The following is a 19,390-nucleotide window of genomic DNA, read 5'->3' on the forward strand; positions in this document are numbered from 1 at the left end:
CTTGCCAATTTTTATACTCTATGCCCCGACTGAATTAGGCAAGCATGCCGTATGCCTTCTTGACTACCTTATCCACCTGCGTTGCCACTTTCAGTGACCTGTGGACATGTACGCCCAGATCTCTTTGCCTGTCAATACTCCTAAGGGTTCTGCCATTTACTGTATACCTCCCACCTGCATTAGACCTTCCAAAATGCATTACCTCACATTTGTCCGGATTAAACTCCATCTGCCATTTCTCCACCCAAGTCTCCAACTGATCTATATCCTGCTGTATCCTGTGACAATCCTCATCATTATCCGCACCTCCACCAACCTTTGTGTCGTCTGCAAACTTACTAATCAGACCAGCTACATTTTCCTCCAAATCATTTCTATATACTACAAACAGCAAAGGTCCCAGCATTGATCCCTGCCGAACACCACTAGTCATGTCCCTCCATTCAGAAAAACATCCATCCACTGATACCCTCTGTCTTCTATGACCGAGCCAGTTCTGTATCCATCTTGCCAGCTCACCTCTGATCCCGTGTGACTTCACCCTTTGTACCAGTCTGCCATGCGGGACCTTGTCAAAGGCTTTACTAAAGTCCATATAGATAACATCCACTGCCCCTCCTTCATCAATCATCTTCGTCACTTCCTCAAAAAACTCAATCAAATTAATAAGACACGACCTCCCCTTCACAAAACCATGCTGTCTCTCGCTAATAAGTTCGTTTGTTTCCAAATGGGAGTAAATCCTGTCCCGAATAATCCTCTCTAATAGTTTCCCTACCACTGACGTAAGGCTCACCGGCCTATAATTTCCTGGATTATCCTTGCCACCCTTCTTAAACAAAGGAACAACATTGGCTATTCTCCAGTCCTCTGGGACCTCACCTGTCGCCAATGAGGATGCAAAGATTTCTGTCAAGGCCTCAGCAATTTCTTCCCTTGCCTCCCTCAGTATTCTAGGGTAGATCCCATCAGGCCCTCGGGTCATATCTACCTTATGGCATGGCAGTGGGAAGATGTCGGGCTCCCCTACCGACACCTTCTCCCGCCATATTTTCAACACTCTCACCTCCAAGCCCCTCTCCAATAGGCTGGTAAAATTCAGACCATTGTCTTGGATGGAAGGATATGGATACCTAAAGAGGCAACCTTCTTTTCAGTGTGCTTCATTAGATTATAATTTTCTAAACCAACTACATCTCTTGCACCTACATAAAAAATCTCCACCTAATGTAAAATAAATGTATCTATAATAATATTTGCTGGTGTAGCATATTCCTCCCCCCCAAGCGTTCCATTTTACAGCAAAGTTAAGCAAATTGGAGTATTATACATCCTTTAGATTGGTTTTATTTAAATCGAATGTTGGCACTATGATTGCATTGACTATTCATTCTTGATTCTAATTATGAGCACAATAAGAATTCAGTTATTTTCACAAAGATATTATTTCTTTTGGTGAATTTTGTGGTCTTTATCTTGAGTGATTACAAAGCATTCCAGGCTCAAAGCTTATACATATTAGGTGCATACGAAAGCACTTTTAACTCCGTTCAGGCCTTAAACTCAAATTAATTACCCCTTGCCATTTTCATTCCTTATCCTGGTCACATTTGTAAGATTACCAGTTTAGTGCTGTGTTATATAGTTAGTTTTTGCTGTAAGTTTATGCCCAAAAGGATGGTTGGGATGACAACTTTATTTTCTTTAAGGCTAAAATTGATGTCAGTAAGACTCTGCTGCTGTAAAAATAACAACTTCCATTTATATAGCGCCTTTGCCATATTGGAGCATCCCAAGGCATTTCATAGTAGCGTAATCAGACAAGGTTTGATACCGAGCTGAATAATGCTCATGGGAGACGATGGCGTAGTGGTAATATCACTGGACTAGTACTCTGGAGACCTGGGATAATGACCTGGGGACATGGGTTCAAATCCCACCAAGGCAGCTGCTGGAATTTATATTCAATACATTCATTTAAAAAAATCTGGAATTGAAAGCTAAGCTCAGTAATAGTGCCATGAAACTATTATCAATTTTTGTAAAAACCTATCTGGTTCACTAATGTCCTTTAGGGAAGGAAATCTGCTGTCCTTACCTGGTCTGGCCTAAATGTGACTCCAGACCCACAGCAATGTGGTTGACTCTTAACTGTCCTCTGAAATGGCCTAGCAAGCCAGGGATGGGCAACAAGGACAGTTAGGGATGGGCAACATATACTGGCCTTGCCAATGGCACCCACATCCCATGAAAGATTTAAAAAAATGAGATATGTGCAGATGACCAATAGGTCAGCGGTAGGTTTTAAGGAGCATCTTAAGTGAAGAGAGATTGGGGAGGTTTACGAGCTTAGCACTTCGACAGCTGAAAGCATGACTAGCAATAGTGGGCGAAAGTAAGCTAGGAATTTACGAGAAGCCAGAATGGGAGGCATGTAGGGTTCTCAGAAGCTGCCACCAATGTTCTTGATCGTTCCACTTTGACATAAGGATCCCTTTTGTTCATCAGATGAAAGAAGGCCTCATCTCATTTGGATAAGCTGGAGTTGCTCTCCATTTCAACAATGAAAAGACAGCAGTGTTTGGAAAACAGCCGCCTTCCGTGATAAGGTTTTATTGGTGCCCCCTAGACCTTGCATCTTGTAAAGTGGATACTCTTACTTTAATGGCCAATTTCCCAATAAACACTAGCATCGCATGACGCAATGCCCTCAATCCATTTTTGTGCACAACAAGTTGCATTCATATAACACCGAGAACGTAGAAAAAATTTCAGGGTGTTTCACAGACGCATAAAGAAATTGGTCACAGAGCTAATGAAGCAGGGTTGAGCAAAGACTTTGTGATATCTACATTATTCATCTGTCTAGAAATATAACAATCTGCACCATGAATCCTCTGATTGAACCTTCTTTCCACATGTGGAGCAGCTTCAGTTTTATCTGTCCGCATAACTTAAGAGCCCCAAATCTTCAAACCATCCTTGCTGCTCTGTCCTGACTCTTTCCAAGACACCAATGTCCTTATACCATAAGGCACCAACATTTTACACAATATTCCAAATAAGTCCAATAATCTACAAAGTGCACCTGCCCCCTGCCCTGACTGAGATAAACTGATCCAGCACCTAATCACCATGGAGACCTCGGACAGTGTACTTAAACTAATGTCCAATCCAACCCTTTTGTTGCTGGCACAAGCACAGAGATCTAGCTTAAGTAAATGCAACACTTTGTTTTCATGCTCCACTCCTAATATTGTACAGGAATTGGTAGACCAGTTATATCTCTTCAATTTGGGGGAAAAGGGCTCTGACACTGAGCAGACTACATGGCATGGTTTTGGTCTATACTAAGCCCAGGCCAAAGAGTTGTTTTCTCTTCAGCGTACTCCTAATCAGGGTATTTTTTTTTCTCTCTTCATTGTGTGGGTTGAGAGTCTGTCGAATATTTGCAAATGGAGACCAGGAAGATTGAGCTTTCTTGAGTAGTCCCATTCTTCTGTCAGCCATTTTTTCCACTGTTACTGTCCGCCTGACTAACTGAGGTTAGCAAGCAGCTAAGCTGAACAATTGTACCTGAAGGCTAACAAAGCCGTGTTATGTGGCATCCATCACAGCCCTCTTATCTAACAGAATTATTGACCTGGTCTTCTCAGCACTGAGGCTGAAACACCATATTGCTGCCTTCACTATTTTAATTAGAGTGGAGTTGACCTTGTGAGCACTCCCATAAGATGTTTTCTAACACTGTCTATACCTGTTCACGTAACAATGTTATGGTTCATGCACAATACCATTTTAATAATTATTATACAAAAACATTATACGTTGAAAGATTATGGCATGGTGCTGGATGGTGGCAGCTTAATTGAAACACAGTAGATGTAGGTTGTAATAGGAATTAAATTAACAGCGAGAGACCTTTTGGTTATTACAAATTATTCAAGCCCCACATGAGATCTATCAGACAACAGCTGAAAACATTGGCTCCTATCTAAATTTCTTCTGCTAAATAATTACTGGGAGGGAACATTTGCTGCTGAGAAGTATTAACTTTGACTTTAGAAAGAAGTTCTGTTGAGGATTCACTTTTATTTGCATGTGCTAATTCTCATATTGTATGCATTAAGCACCATTTACTTTACAATAATGTAATAGATAAACAGAAAATGCTGAAAATGCACACAAAGCAATCAGCATCCAAAAAAGAAAGGTTAAGGTTTTGCGTAACCCTTCATCAGAGCTCCGTGTCTGGGGAAAAATAATTACTGATGCTTCAATTATCTTTTCAGTGTACCGTGAGGACTCAAACCACTCCATTAAATCGTGTGTGGAGATTCTGCATGTACCAGCTGAACTCAAGATGAAGCTCCCAGAGACTTCGAAAGAGTGAGTTACTGATCACATGGCCTATCGCTTGTTGTAGGTTACTAGCTTTGCTTCTGATTGCTTTAACTAATCTAGTTGACTGCAGATTTGGGGCAGCACAGTGGCACATTGGTTAGCACCGCAGCCTCACAGTTCCAGGGACCCGGGTTCGATTCTGGGTACTGCCTGTGCGGAGTTTGCATGTTCTCCCTGTGACCGCATGGGTTTCTGCCGGGTGCTCCAGTTTCCTCCCACAGCCAAAGACTTTCAGGGTGATAGGTAAATTGGCCATTGTAAATTGCCCTTAGTGTAGGTGGGATTGTGGTAGGGAATGTAGGATTAGTATAAATGGGTGGTTGTTGGTCAGCACAGACTCAGTGGGCCGAAGGGCCTATTTCAGTGCTGTATCTCTAAATATAATATAAATATGAAAGAAAAATATTTATTAGCCAATCGAATGACATATGTTTATCGAAATGCTAAAATGGGTTACGAGCTGTGACTAGGTGTGATAATAACAAACCAGAAATGAATTGTGTTCTAGCTGTTAGTCATTTATCCCATACTTGAGTTGTCTTCCTCAAAGAGGGCACTAGTTTGCAAGAATAAAAACAAGAAATGCTGGAACCACTCAGCAGGTCTGGCAGCATCTGTGAAAAGAGAAGCAGAGTTAACGTTTCGGGTCAGTGACCCTTCTTCGGAACTGACAAATATTAGAAAAGTCACAGGTTATAAAGAAGTGAGGTGGGGGTGGGGCAAGAGATAACAAAGGAGAAGGTGTAGATTGGACAAGGCCACATAGCTGACCAAAAGGTCATGGAGCAAAGGCAAACAATATGTTAATGGTGTGTTGAAAGACAAAGCATTAGTACAGATTAGGTGTTAACGGACTGAATATTGAACAGCAGCAAGTGCAAACCTGAAAAAAAACAGTGGGTAAGCAAACTGAACAAACTAAGATGAAATGAAGTAAATGCAAAAAAAAGGATTGTAAAAAATGAAAAAAGAAAAAAAGAAAAAATAACTAAAAATGAAAGTAAAATGGGGGGCTGTCATGCTCTGAAATTATTGAACTCAATGTTCAGTCCGGCAGGCTGTAGTGTGCCTAATCGGTAGATGAGATGCTGTTCCTCGAGCTTGCGTTGATGTTCACTGGAACACTGCAGCAATCCCAGGACAGAGATGTGAGCATGAGAGCAGGGGGGAGTGTTGAAATGGCAAGCAACCGGAAGCTCAGTGTCCTGCTTGCGGACTGAGCGGAGATGTTCCGCAAAGCAGTCACCCAGTCTGCGCTTGGTCTCCCCAATGTAGAGGAGACCACATTGTGAGCAGCGAATACAGTATACTACATTGAAAGAAGTACAAGTAAATTGCTGCTTCACCTGAAAGGAGTGTTTGGGGCCTGGGATAGCGAGCAGAGAGGAGGTAAATGGGCAGGTATTACACCTCCAGCGATTGCAGGGGAAGCTGCCATGGGACGGGGACGAGGTGGTGGGGGTAATGGAGGAGTGGACCAGGGTATCATGGAGGGAACGATCCCTTCGGAATGCTGACGGGAAGGGAGGGGAAGATGCGTTTGGTAGTGGCATCACGCTGGAGGTGACGGAAATGGCGGAGGATGATCCTTTGGCTATGGAGGCTGATGGGGTTGAAAGTGATGACAAGGGGAATCCTGTCACAGTTCTGGGAGGGAGGGGAAGGGGTGAGGGTAGAGGTGCGGGAAATGGGCCGGACACGGTTGAGGGCCCTGTCAACCACAGTGGGGGGAAATCCTCGGTTGAGGAAAAAGGAGGTCATATCAGAAGCAGTCATGGAACGTAGCATTATCAGAGCAGATGCGTCGGAGACGGAGAAACTGGGAGAATGGAATGGAGTCCTTACAGGAGGTAGGGTGTGAAGAAGTGTAGTCGAGGTAGCTGTGGGAGTCAATGGGCTTATAATGGATATTAGTAGACAACCTATCCCCAGAGATGGAGACAGAGAAGTTGAGGAAGGGAAGGGAAGTGTCAGAGATGGACCATGTAAAGGTGAGAGAAGGGTGGAAATTGGAAGCAAAGTTGATAAAGTTTTCCAGTTCGGGGCGGGAGCAGGAAACGGCACCGATACAGTCATTAATGTACCGGAAAAAGAGTTGGGGGAGGGGACCTGAGTAGGACTGGAACAAAGAATGATCGACATATCCCACAAAAAGACAGGCATAACTGGGACCCATGCGGGTACCCATAGCGACACCTTTTACTTGAAGGAAGTGCGTGGAGTTGAAGGAGAAGTTGTTCAATGTGAGAACAAGTTCAGCCAGGCGGAGGAGGGTGGTGGTGGATGGGGACTGGTTGGGCCTCTGTTCCAGGAAGAAGTGGAGAGCCCTCAAACCATCCTGGTGGGGGACGGAGGTGTAGAGCGATTGGACGTCCATAGTGAAGAGGAGGCGGTTGGGACCAGGAAACTAAAATTGCCAAAATGACGTAGGACATCAGAAGAGTCACGGATGTAGGTGGGAAGAGACTGGACCAGCGGAGAAAAGATAGAGTCAAGATAGGAAGAAATAAGTTCAGTGGGGCAGGAGCAGGCTGACACAATGGGTCTGCCGGGACAGTCCCGTTTGTGGATTTTGGGAAGGAGGTAGAAGCGGGCTGTCCGGGGTTGCGGGACTATGAGGTTGGAAGCTGTAGAGGGAAGATCTCCAGAGGAGATGAGGTCATTGACAGTCCTTTGGACGGTGGCTTGACGTTTGGCGGTGGGGTCATGGTCCAGAAGGAGGGAGGAAGAAGTGTCCGTGAGTTGGCGTTTAGCTTCTGCAAGGTAGAGGTCGGTACACCATACAACAACAGCACCACCCTTGTCTGCAGCATCCGCAGTATTTTGCTTTTATACTAGTCTGCAAGATTTAGCTGGTCTAAAAGATAGCACATATACCATACTACACACTGGGGATATTAGAGTCAGAGAAACAGCACTGAAACAGGCCTTCGGCCCACCGAGTCTGTGCTGACCATCAACCACCCATTTATACTAATCCTACATTAATCCCATATTCCCTACCACATCTCCACCCTTCTCCCACCACCTACCTACACTAGGGGCAATTTACAATGGCCAATTTACCTATCAACCTGCAAGTCTTTGACTGTGGGAGGAAACCAGAGCACCCAGCGGAAACCCACGCAGTCACAGGGAGAACTTGCTAACTCCGCACAGGCAGTACGCAGAACTGAACCTGGGTCGCTGGAGCTGTGAGGCTGCAGTGCTAACCACTGCGCCACTGTGCCGCCTATTGAATTCAGTAGGGATAGTTCTGAACTGAATCCACATCCTAAAACTGCAGACCGAGTATTTATAGAACAGAAACAGGCCGCTTGAACCAACTAGCCCATATAGATGTTTATGTTTCAAACCCTTCCTTCAACCTGACTTCATCTAATCCTATTAGTATAACTTCTATTCCTGAGCCATGACTTATCAAGGGCCAGTTTATTTGATGTAGTGGTGTAGTTTGAGGGTTAAATATTAGCCAACTGAACTGTTCCTCTTCAATTGATATCATGGGGTATCTTGTGCCCAACTGTACAGGCAGATGGAACCTTTTGTTTAATGCCTCATCCAAAAAGCAGCACTTCTGATCGTGCAGCTTTCCCTGAGGTCTAGACGAGAACATCAACTTAGGAAGGGGTTCCATGTGCCTTCTTGGCCGCCTTGTCGATCTGTCCTAATGCTTTCAGGAACTGTGAACGTTCGCTCCAGGATCCTTTGCTTCCTCTGCACTTCTTTGTGTTTACCCATTGGTCGTGTGTTCCTTTGCATTGTTTGGCCTCCCCGGGTGCGTTGTCTCGCACTTCTTCAGGCTTTGTTCCATTTGCCGCTTCTTTGCCCATCTGGCCAGACCATCGGTGTCTTCCTCTGGCCTGCGGCTGTCCTCCTTGCTGTCTGCCACGCAGCTGGTCTTTGTGTCGTCTGCTGTCTTCTTGGTCGTGCTCCCTACATTTGTGTTCAAGTCGTTGTTGTGTACCGCGGGGGGGCCAGTGCTGGGCCCTGCGGGGCGCTGCTGGAGGCGGCCCTCCTGTTGCTGGAGCACCCATCGGCGGTTGCCCTTTGTTTCCTGCCACTGAGCCAGTTTTGTGTCCACCTTGCTGTGTTTCCCTGGATCCCATGGGATTTTATTTTTTTGACCGGTCTGCCATGTGGTCCCTTGTCAAGGGCCTTGCTGGGGTCCGTATGGACCGCTCCGGCTGCGCTGCCCCCATCTATCTTCCTTGTTGCTTCTTTGGGAAGTTTGATCAAGTTGTTCGGGCGGGATCTTCCCTTGGCGGGTCCACGCTGACTCTCCTTGGTTGGCTTGTGCCTTTCTGGCTGGCAGTTTATCCTGTCCTAGTGGATTCTGGTGGTTTGCCCACTGCTGGGGTTGGACTGACTGGCCTATGATTGTTCAGTCTATCCTTGCTCCCTTTTTGAATGGGGGTGCAGCGTTGGTGGTTCTCCGGTCCTCTGATGCCACACCTGTGTTCAGTGGGGACTGGAAAATTATGGTCAAACCTAGAGTGGAGGTGAAGGGTCTAATCACCTTAGCAGAGAGGTCAGTGATGAGGGGGGTATAGACTTAAAGTGATTGGTCGAAAAGTTGGAGGGGAGATGAGGAAAAGCTTTTTCACCCAGGGGGTGGTAGGGGTCTGGAGTTCACTACCTAAAAGGGTAGTTGAGGCAGAGACCCTCAACTCATTCAAAAGGAGTCTGGATATGCACCTCAGGTGCTGTGGTCTGCAGGGCTATGGACCAAGTGTGGGAGGATGGGATTAGAATAGGTAGATCATTTTTTTGGCCGGCACAGACACAATGGGCCAAGTGGCCTCTTTCTGTGCCTTAACGTTTCTATGATTCTATGATTATGTGCAAAAGTCCTTGGAAGGAGCAGGCTTGAACCTATAACCTTCTAACTTGGAGGCAAGAGTGCTACTATTGAGCCAAACATAGCCTGAAGGAAATTATCTCTAATTGCACATGTTGTGGTGAGACACAGATGGGAGTATGTTGTCGAGAATGTATTAACTCCCCCAATATTTTTGTGCTTCAATTTTAAGTAACATTTTAGTTCTCATAAAGCTTCGGTCCAAAGTTTAATTGCATTGAAAATTGTGGTTGATGAATTCGCTCACACATGTCAAAATCTGTTTGCACTGGAGACATTATACAAGGTTAACCTTTTAAAAAGCGCAAGCCTACAACTTCAAAAAATTGAATTCTAGCTGTTAGTAACTGACGTTTCTACTGCTCTGCCATCTTCATTTCTGTTGGGACAATGATTTTCGCAACCATACAGCATTTTGACAATAAAACGAATGCAATTCGTTGAGAAAGGTAGCATAAATAAAAAGTTATAGTTCTACAATAGATTATGTTTTATTTGATTATAAAAGGGGAATAGATTAATATTTTCATTAGAAGAAATGTATAGAAACACAGAATGGTCAGAGCACAGAAGGAGGCTGTTCAGCCACTCAAGCTTATGTTGGCACTCTGCAAGAGTGATTTTTGCTCGTTCTGCTCGCCTCCTCTTTCCCTGTAGCCTTGCAATTTGTTTTCCTCAAGGTGCTTATCCAATTCTGTTTTAAAAGCCACGATTGAATCTGCCTCAACCATACTCTCATGCATTCCAGATCCTAACCACTTGCTACACGAAAACATTTTTCTCATGTGGCCTTTGGTAATTTTGCCAATGACTTTAAATCTGTGTCCTTTGGTTGTCGACCCTTTCGCGAATGTTAACAGTTCCTCGCTATCTACTCTGTCTAGACCCCTCATGATTTTGAACACCCCTTGTCAAATCTCCTTTCACTTTCTCTTTGAGGAGAACAGCCCCAGCTTCCCCAATCTATCCTTGTAAATGAAGCAAGTTACTTTTGATCAGCAAATTGAGAAAATGATTAAAAAGTTAACAAGTCAGTGCTTGTGTTTAGGAAAACGTCATTTTGTTTGCATTTGACTGGAGTTATGCAAATAATAGAAATGCTGCATTGAAGAATAGTGAGCAGTTTGCTGGTCTGTATTTTGAAGGCAGATCTGCATCTCTGGTTGTAAAAATAAATCTGTATCCAAACAAGGCAAAGAATTGGAGCATCACCAGATGGTGACCATGCTGAAAAAACATTTTAAATTAGCTACAGTACCAAGAAAACCAATTGTTAGCTGCTTTAATTCTGTGTTGTCTTCTCGGAATGAATTGGTTCACTTCCTCATTATTTTCCAATTGGCGCGCAAAGATTTGACGCAGTAACACTTCGACAAAATTATTCATTGATTTGGAAATTATGCAGCTCGTACCCTTAAAGCATTCATCTGGTGTGTTTTAAAAATGCAAAATAAGGTTGACTAAAAATAAATCTCCTCATATTCCCTGAAAGAAATTTCAATGAACTTTGGAATAACATTTCTGTACCTTGGCACATTGTAAAATTTGTAGTGTGAGTGGGGCTTTCAGTTTAGCTGTGATCCAACAAACTCCCTGTTAAAGGAAAACTCTCCCTATGGTTAAGTTGCGGCAAATTATAATTACAGTGCTACAGTAGAAGCTTAGCTATTGGAGGGGAGAACATTCACAGAGGGAATTGACATCCTTATAGAGTGTCAGGCACAATAACTGATATTTATCTTTTCTGAAGCAAATGCATTGCCTTCAAAATAGACATAGGTTATTGCTAAGGAAGTGCCGCTTGATAGCACTGTCAACGACCCCTTCCATCACTTTACTGATGATTGAGAGTAGGCTGATGGGGCGGTAATTGACCGGGTTGGACTTGTCCTGCTTTTTGTGTACAGGACATACCTGGGCAATTTTCCACATTGCCGGGGAGATGCCAGTGTTGTAGCTGTACTAGAACAGCGTGGCTAGGGGTGCAGCAAGTTCTGGAGCACAGGTCTTCAGTACTATTGCTGGAATGTTGTCAGAGCCCATAGCCTTTGCAGTATCCAGTGCCTTCAATTGTTTATTGATATCACGCGGAGTGAATCAAATTGGCTGAAGATTGGCATCAGTGATGCTGGGGACTTCAGGAGGAGGCCGAGATGGATCATCAACCCGGCACTTCTGGCTGAAGATTGTTGCAAATGCTTCAGCTTTATCTTTCGCACTGATGTGTAGTCACTGTTGTAAAGTAGGAAATGTGGCAGTCAATTTGTGCACAGCCATGCTCCACAAGATTTTGGGAAAAATAAGCTGTTCACCAAAGCTCCTCAGTCTCAGCTGCTCCTTCCATAACAACATGCATGCACTGTACAGTTTGATGGCTCCATTTGCGACAGTTTCGGAGTGATGAATGGAATGAAACAGGGTTGTGTCCAAACCCCCACTCTATTTGGCATCATCTTCTCCATGCTCCTGACCTTCACCTTCACTGCAGATATGGAAGGAGTCTACTTGCATACTAGGTTAGACGGCAAGCTTTACAATCTATCAAGGCTGAAAGTGAGGACAAAAACACGTCGCGTTCTGATCAGAGAACTCCCCTACACTGATGATGCTGCACTAGTTGCTCACACGTAACTCAGCTACAAAGACTCATGGACTGTCTCTCCCATGTCTGTAACCTGTTTTCCTTGACTATAAGCGTCAAGAAAACCGTGGTCATGGGACAAGGTGTTGCACCTCTGTCCCTCATCACACCAACTAACACCCCACTGGAAGTGGTTAGCAAATTCTGCTACCTTGGGTCCACGGTGACAATCTGTCCCTTGATAAAGAGCTTGATACATGCATAAGGAAAGCAGCTACCGCCTTTGGCCAACTCACGAAACATGCATAGGATAACACCAAGCTGACCCTTGGGACCAAGCTGATGGTTTATAAGCCTGTGTTCTCAGCACCTTGCTGTACGGCTGTGAAACATGGGCAACTTACAGCTACCAGCAAAGGAAGCTCAATAATTTCCATCTTCACTGTCTGCAGCGCATTATGGGTATATCTGAAGGATTGGACAAGTCCACAGGATGGAAGACAGTTACATACCCAAAGACTTTCTGTATGGCGAGGTAGCCGGGGCCAGACGACCAGTGGGGCACCCAAAGTTCCGCTTCAAGGATGCTTGCAAGCGTGACATGAAGACCCTAAATTTCGACTCTCGCACCTGGGAGTCACTCGCTGGCGAAAGAGGGAAATGGCAACACATCCTGTGGACTGTTGTGTACTACGACGATGACCAGTTATACAGTAGCTTGGCAACAGGGACCAACGTCAGAAACAACAACTCACTGCGCCACTTGGCAGCTTCACGTGTGGCAGAACCTGCCTCTCAAGGATTGGCCTTCACAGCCATCAGCAAAGGTACACCAAGAGACGATACCAAAATGGATTGTTTGCTGCGTGTCCATCATCTTCATAGATGGAAGGATGCCAACCAGCCAAGGTCACACAAACTGCAATGTGATAATGACTAGATAACCTGTTATGTGGATTGAGGGATAAATATTGACCAGGACACTGGGGAGAATATCTCTGCTCTTCTTCGAATAGTGCAGTGGGATCCTTTACGTCCACCTGAGAGGACAGACAGGGCTTCGGTTTTATATCTTGTCGGCACCTCTGACAGTGCAGCACTCCCTCGGGGCCACACTGCGAGTCAGCCTGTTTTAAACGCTCAAGTCTCTGGAGTGGGATTTGAAGCCGTCTCCTTCTGACTAATAGTTGAGAATGCTATCAACTGAGCTACGCTGATACCGCTGGTGGGTTGTATCTCTGATATGCTGCTTCTTTAAGCAGATAAAGCCGGAATTACTGTGATCACCCTGATTATTCTGTGGTGATTGACTAATGCAAATTGGTTTCAATTTACTGTTCAGCAATCAATTGTGAATTCTTTCCTGGAAGCTAGCATTAAAATTATTGAAATGGTTTCTACTCAGCTTCTTTTGGGGAATTTTATGCATCTTCAGTGAACACCACATCCCTTCCCTCCACCCACCTTACCCCCCACCACCTACAAGAAACCCTTCACACATTGGTAAGGACTTAATTGATGCTTGTCAGTGAAGGTTTGGCATTCAAGAATGCCTAATTAAATAATGCATAATGGTTGACTTTTAATTTCCTCTTTATTTTAAGTCATACGTTTGACAAAAAGCAGTTGTATGCAATTAAATATCATGTTTATCAAGCATTATCGCTAGAATTTAGTCCAGACAGTTAAACAAATCCGAATCATCATAAACTTTAATAATATATATTTAGTAGACATTAATTAACACAGTATAAAGAAGATGCTTTCAGGGCACAAACATTAATACTGCTCTATAGGTCTCCAGTTAATAAAGTCTCATTATGCAATTTAAATTTTTTCAAAGTTCATTCAGTGTGACTGTTCCATCCTGGTTCTAGGCATTGACCAATATGAGAGTGTTTATTGTGAACAAAGTAACACTTCTCTGCCAGTTAGAGCATATCAACGTTTCCATTGGTAAAGCTGGAACTGTCGCCTCCAAAGGCTGTGTGGACACTGGAGTTCAATTAAAATCTACACAGCTAAGATTGATAGAGTTTTATTAGGTAAGGTTATCCAAGGCATATCGAGGATAGGCAGATAATTAGGATTGAGGTACAAATTTGCCATGGTTGAAATGAATGGTGGAACAGGCTCGAGGGATTGAATGGTCTCCTCTGGTTCCTATGTTCCTAAAGCTTGATTGAAGTTTGCCAGAAGGATGAAAGTTTTGCTCTTTGTCTCCTCTTGTGTAATTATTATTATGGACCTGACAGTCCTCTCCATGGGAACAGAAAAAACAAAGTTTTCTTTGCAATTAATGAACTACGCACAGTATGACTGGAAGACACAGCTTTGAAATGTGATTTAAAAGAGTGCGCTTTCATTAGTGACAATGAAGAAAGATGACAGGTGCTGCCGAATGGTTGAGGGGAAGTATATGCATAATGGACATTGGGTGAGAAAGGATCTAATCCTCTGTACATTAAGGAAAATGTGTGCGGGTGGTTGTGGGGGGTGGGGGACGAAAAGAACAAAAAAAGAACTTTTGATGTCCCACTTACATTTCTGTAATTTCTATTTAATGAGCTGACCAACTTACAGTTTGCATAGACCACTCGCTGACTAGGATGCAATATATTGCTCTGGTGAAACCTTTTTAACTCTGCCAGCCCTTCACAATTAGGCATAAGTAAAGGCCCCACTAGTTGGTCTTATTAGTTAATGTTAGTCTCTTGTATTTGATGGGTAACACTTTGGGGAAACCGGGCTGTGAGGGTGAGTGTGGAGGTGGGCGGATGCAAAAATTGGCACTGCCAGCTGGTGTGCCGGTTTTCCGACACCATCGCATCCCCGGGGCCATTTTCCCAGAGGTAGGTTGGAAGTCGGCAGGTGGGCAAATGGCCTCTTAAGGCCTATTGCCAGAGGCTAACTGGAAATTTCCCAGCACTCCAGGCAGGCTTTGAGGCCCCCCCTGTTTCCCTGACTACAGGCTGCCCTACGGAGGGAATCCCCCTCCACGTTGGTGGTCCAGCTGCATCGGCCATTTTTAAGTTTAAATTTTTAGAAGTTCCAGAGGGGGCACCTCAAGTTGGAGGCACCCCCTCTCTCTCTTAGCTGAACTGCAGGCTGATGCTTCTTATGAGCTGGAGGGCCTCCTATTGGCCCTCCAGCTTCAAGAGCCCACCCACTGTTCCAGTCCAGAAAGCCAGTTGGTGAAGGATAGAATTGAAGCCAATCCTTACTCAGTCTAACATTTACTTAGAATGAAACATTACAAGCATACACCTCCTAACTGAACTACCCCACAGTTACTTTACATGGCTCAAGTGAAACCCCAATTAATGCCCTCCACCTGCATGTAATTAAACACAATTGATGTACAATTAACAGATTCCCCTTTTCTCTCTCAATAAAACTGAGTTAATATGCACAACTAAAATTTCAAAACAAATCAAAGAAACCTCCCATATTCTGTACAAAACATTACTTTGCGAGACACCCATTTCTGTAGAACCCAATACAATTTTGTTGTACATGCACCTTTTTGGTAAAACAATCAGCCAGTTGATGACTTGCATCAACCTATTTAATTTTAGAGATTTCCTTACTCACCAACATTTGTTTCAAGCCAGCAAGGTCAATCCGTAACCTTTTCTCGCTCACACTTTCATAGTATGTACATTAACTCACAATGAGTTATTATCTAATTAACATTCAATGGGTATATTATCTTCAATACACCCTTTGTATAGAATCTCACTTGGGATGTTTAAATACTTGAATTAGCATCCCATATCCCCTGACTCCACAAGAGCCAGCGTTTCAGCAGCTAAAGTACTTTAAATAACCCTATTTTCACCCATCAGAAATATTATGAAACCAGCTGCACTAGAATATCTATCAGGAAGATTAGCATGTGAACCTTTGCTAAAAAATAACTAGTTTCATGTTCTTTGGGTCCAAGAACTCTAATTGAAGATACAAACTTTCTGTAGTATCCAACTGACGGGCATCCAGTTCATAAAATACTTTATTTCTGATTTTACTTCTGGTTGGAAGCGGCAATGCCAAGACCATACCTTGTTTCTTCTTTGGTAGTGATATAACCAGTGTCCACATATCAACTTCATTCTTCCACACGTCATATGGTTCAGATTCCAAGAATATTGGAGGGCACTCATACAATTACAATTGCTTTTTGCTGTTTTTCACAATGGCTACTAGGATGGTTGTTTTCCATCTGAAAAAACATTTCTTATTTTCCAACCTTCACCTTTCGGCAACTATCCTCTTCTTCCATATTATAATCCAGAAATTCACAGTGGTGAAGGATAGCACTGGAGACAATCTTTACTCAGTCTAATATTTCCTCCTAACTCAAAACTCCACAATTTCACTAGGTGTCTCTTTATATGTGCTGGCGTGAAATCCCAATTAATGCCCTCCAACTGCCGATAACTAAACACAATTGATGTACAATTAACACCTACCAACCTTACTTGCATGGCGAGTCCAGCCGATGGCCAATTCGGGTCAAATCGCTGCTGGGTGCCTGCTACACTGGGCGGGGTCATGACCCCCATTTGACCCTGACATCAGGGTCCCAACCCAAAACCCAAAATCCTGCACGGAATTAATTGAAGCTTTGTTGTTCAATATATCCAACTAGACATTTCAGATATGATTTATTGTTTGTGGTTTTGTAATTTATATTGGGGTTAATCATTAATTTTTTTCTTAAAATGATGTTTTTAAACTGATGCAGCACATAAATTTATCATGATCTTTAAAAGAACGGTTCCTAAATGTTGTTTATTTGACTTGACAAATCCTTTCGCTTTGGCCTGTTAAAAAACCTTTTCTATTAAATTGGTAAATATTAAAACATTGAATTTCTTTGCACCAAACAATACTTGTATAATCCTCATTTACTTTGTCGTTGCAAATATCTTTTCATTCGATTAACGAGCAGATCAAAAGAAATTTCTGTGTCTATTGGCCCACCAGTTTTAGTCACTTTGATCTGCTGCCCTAAAGGTTTGAAAATAGCTTCAATATTAAAGCAATAAAACTGCTCTAATATCAGAAATAATTTCATTACAATACTGTATGGCCACTAGAATTGAAATGCAGACTTAAAATCCAATTTTGCAAAATACTCATCAAGTAGGTGTTAATGCTGAGAATTGAAATAGTTTTCAATGTTACGAGCCCATTGTTGTCATCAAGCGCACAGGAAAACTCCCTCTATTCTAATGTGACAATAAAGCTCGAGTCCCCACCTCAGAGGAGCAGCCAGTAGTACTACCATTTACCACACCATTCATCATGTGGCCATTTTGAGTGGCTTTGCCAACTTGGTAGCTGAATAATGCTTAATCAGGATAGTTTCATGCTTTGGAATGGCCAATGCTGGAACCTGAGCTCATTCCAGTTAATTCTTAGTTAAGTTTGATTCTGGGCTAGACTCTAATTCTGGCCTCTTAAACATTCTTGATTTTAATCACTTCACTGTTGGTGGCCATGCCTTCAGCTGCCAAGGCTCCAAGCTCTAGAATTCCCTTCCTAAGCCTTTCCACCTCTCTACCTCTCTGCTTCTCTTACCTCCTTTAAGATGCTCCTCAAAACCTACCTCTTTGACCACGCTTTTGGTCATCTGACTGCATACCCCCTTACATGGCTTGGTGTCAAATTTTGTTTTACAATGCTCCTCGGGATGTTTTATTACATTAGATGTGCAATATAAATACAACTTGTTGGAACCTGGGCTATGACCATTGTAATGCCCAGCAGACAAAAGAGATTTCCAACCCATTAATTGTAGCTAGATTTGAATGCATAGTGGTAAAGGATCAGTATATTGCCTGTTGTACCACATAGTTACCCAAAATACAGTTTAAGGAATTTATGCAACGTTATATTTAATGGAAACAAAAAAACAAGCATTTCTATCGCAACTTTTGTAGTGTTGTCACTGTTATAACAGCAGTGTGATAATGACCAGGTTCTGTGTCAGTTGTTGGTTCAGGGATAAATATTGGCCAGGGCATCTTCAAAATGGTGCATTGGTATTTTTACATCCACCTGAGAGATTACCTCCTCCTTATGCAGAGTAAAGCTCACCTCACTGGTCTAGGCTTGCCCCAGTTTCTTCCCTCTGGGACAGTAAAGTTTGCAATGTTATTGATTAATTGGACACACAGTTCTTTATGAACAAAACACTTTGGTCTGAATATTCCCGGCTCCGTGATGGCGGTCTTGGAGGCGGGGGTGCTGAGAAAATGGGGGGGAGCCATGTCGGAACAGCTTCCTGATGCATTTCCGCTACCGGGGCAACCTTCCAAGGGGCATGCTACGAAACAGATCAGCTGCCCACTCCATGAAGTGGGGCAGCTAATTACATTTGTTAAGGCCCCAATTAAGGGCAATTTTATGGCCTCGCTGGCATTTTGACGCTGGCGGAGCAGCCCCCCTGCTCAATGGAGGCGACCTCTCTGTGGTAGGCTTGGGGGCATGGTTATTTGAGCTGGAGGCCATTGATGGGGCCTCGAGCATTAAAGGCTGCAATTGTGGCCACACCCAATCTCATGGAAGGGTTTCCTCTCCATCCCTATGGAACTGCCGGCCTAGATTTTGTTAATTTCTGCACTGTTGTGCAGCCCAGTGAGGGCGCTTCCATGTTGAGTTGCTCTCACGGTCCCCGATCTGCCTCAGCAGCGCCCACCTCTCCCAGTGGGGCTGCTAAGCCTCTAGAGCTGCCAGTCTTCTGGGCCAGCGGCATTGAGTGCCCCCCTTAATAGGGTGGTGAATTAGGAGGCCGTCTCCCAGAAGATTGCTGAGCCAGTCTCGCTGCCAGCACGTGAGGGCTCGGAACCTCCATTTGGTCCCAGCATCGGGGTCCTGAAGCCTGTGGTAAAATCCGGCCGACTGTGTTTTCAACGTGCTTCGATCACATCAACCTTCATCTATAACACCAAATACAAGGCTGATCTATTGGTTCTGTCTTATTTCACTCCTTTTTTTCTACCTCTTCTCCATGACCCTCACCTCCCCACCACCCCAACTCCCATTCTGCACTCCCTACCAAATCATTGTTAAAATCTTCTATGAATCCCACCACTAGCTCTGTTAATCCTTGATCCTGATCACTCAATTTCTCCTATGCAGCTGCATGTTAGCTGATGCCATCAAGCTGTCTTTATATTTTGTCCCTACTTCCTTCCAAATAAAACATAATCTTTCACCCCTCCATTCTCACCAGTAATCAGCTATCACTAACCTTCATTACTCTCCAAAATCCTGGACTAGTGGGATACTATTTAACAGTAGTAGACTCACCAACTTTAAGGGCATTTAAGTGGTCATTGGATAGACATATGGATGAAAATGGAATAGTGTAGGTCAGATGGTTTCACAGGTCGGCGCAACATCGAGGGCTGAAGGGCCTGTACTGCGCTGTAATGTTCTATGTTCTATATGTTCTAACCTGCTAATTGTTTACCAAGACTGCTGTCTTTCACCTTTGAAGCATTACCCGTTTCTGTATCTCTTTCACTGCTTTT

General features: G+C 43.7%; 1 protein-coding gene across 9 annotated transcripts in view; it reads left to right on the forward strand.

The window, feature by feature from the left end:
- Window positions 1-19,390, forward strand: part of ccser1 (coiled-coil serine-rich protein 1) — a 1,304,709-nt gene that overhangs the window by 352,388 nt on the left and 932,931 nt on the right. For all 9 annotated transcript variants that reach the window (XM_068045908.1, XM_068045891.1, XM_068045926.1 and 6 more), the window contains one exon: window positions 4,293-4,389. In XM_068045908.1, the coding sequence (XP_067902009.1) occupies window positions 4,293-4,389 (97 nt within the window). The remainder of the gene's footprint in view (window positions 1-4,292; window positions 4,390-19,390) is intronic.

Source organism: Heterodontus francisci, chromosome 1 (genome assembly GCF_036365525.1).
Source record: "Heterodontus francisci isolate sHetFra1 chromosome 1, sHetFra1.hap1, whole genome shotgun sequence".
Lineage (NCBI taxonomy): Eukaryota > Metazoa > Chordata > Chondrichthyes > Heterodontiformes > Heterodontidae > Heterodontus > Heterodontus francisci.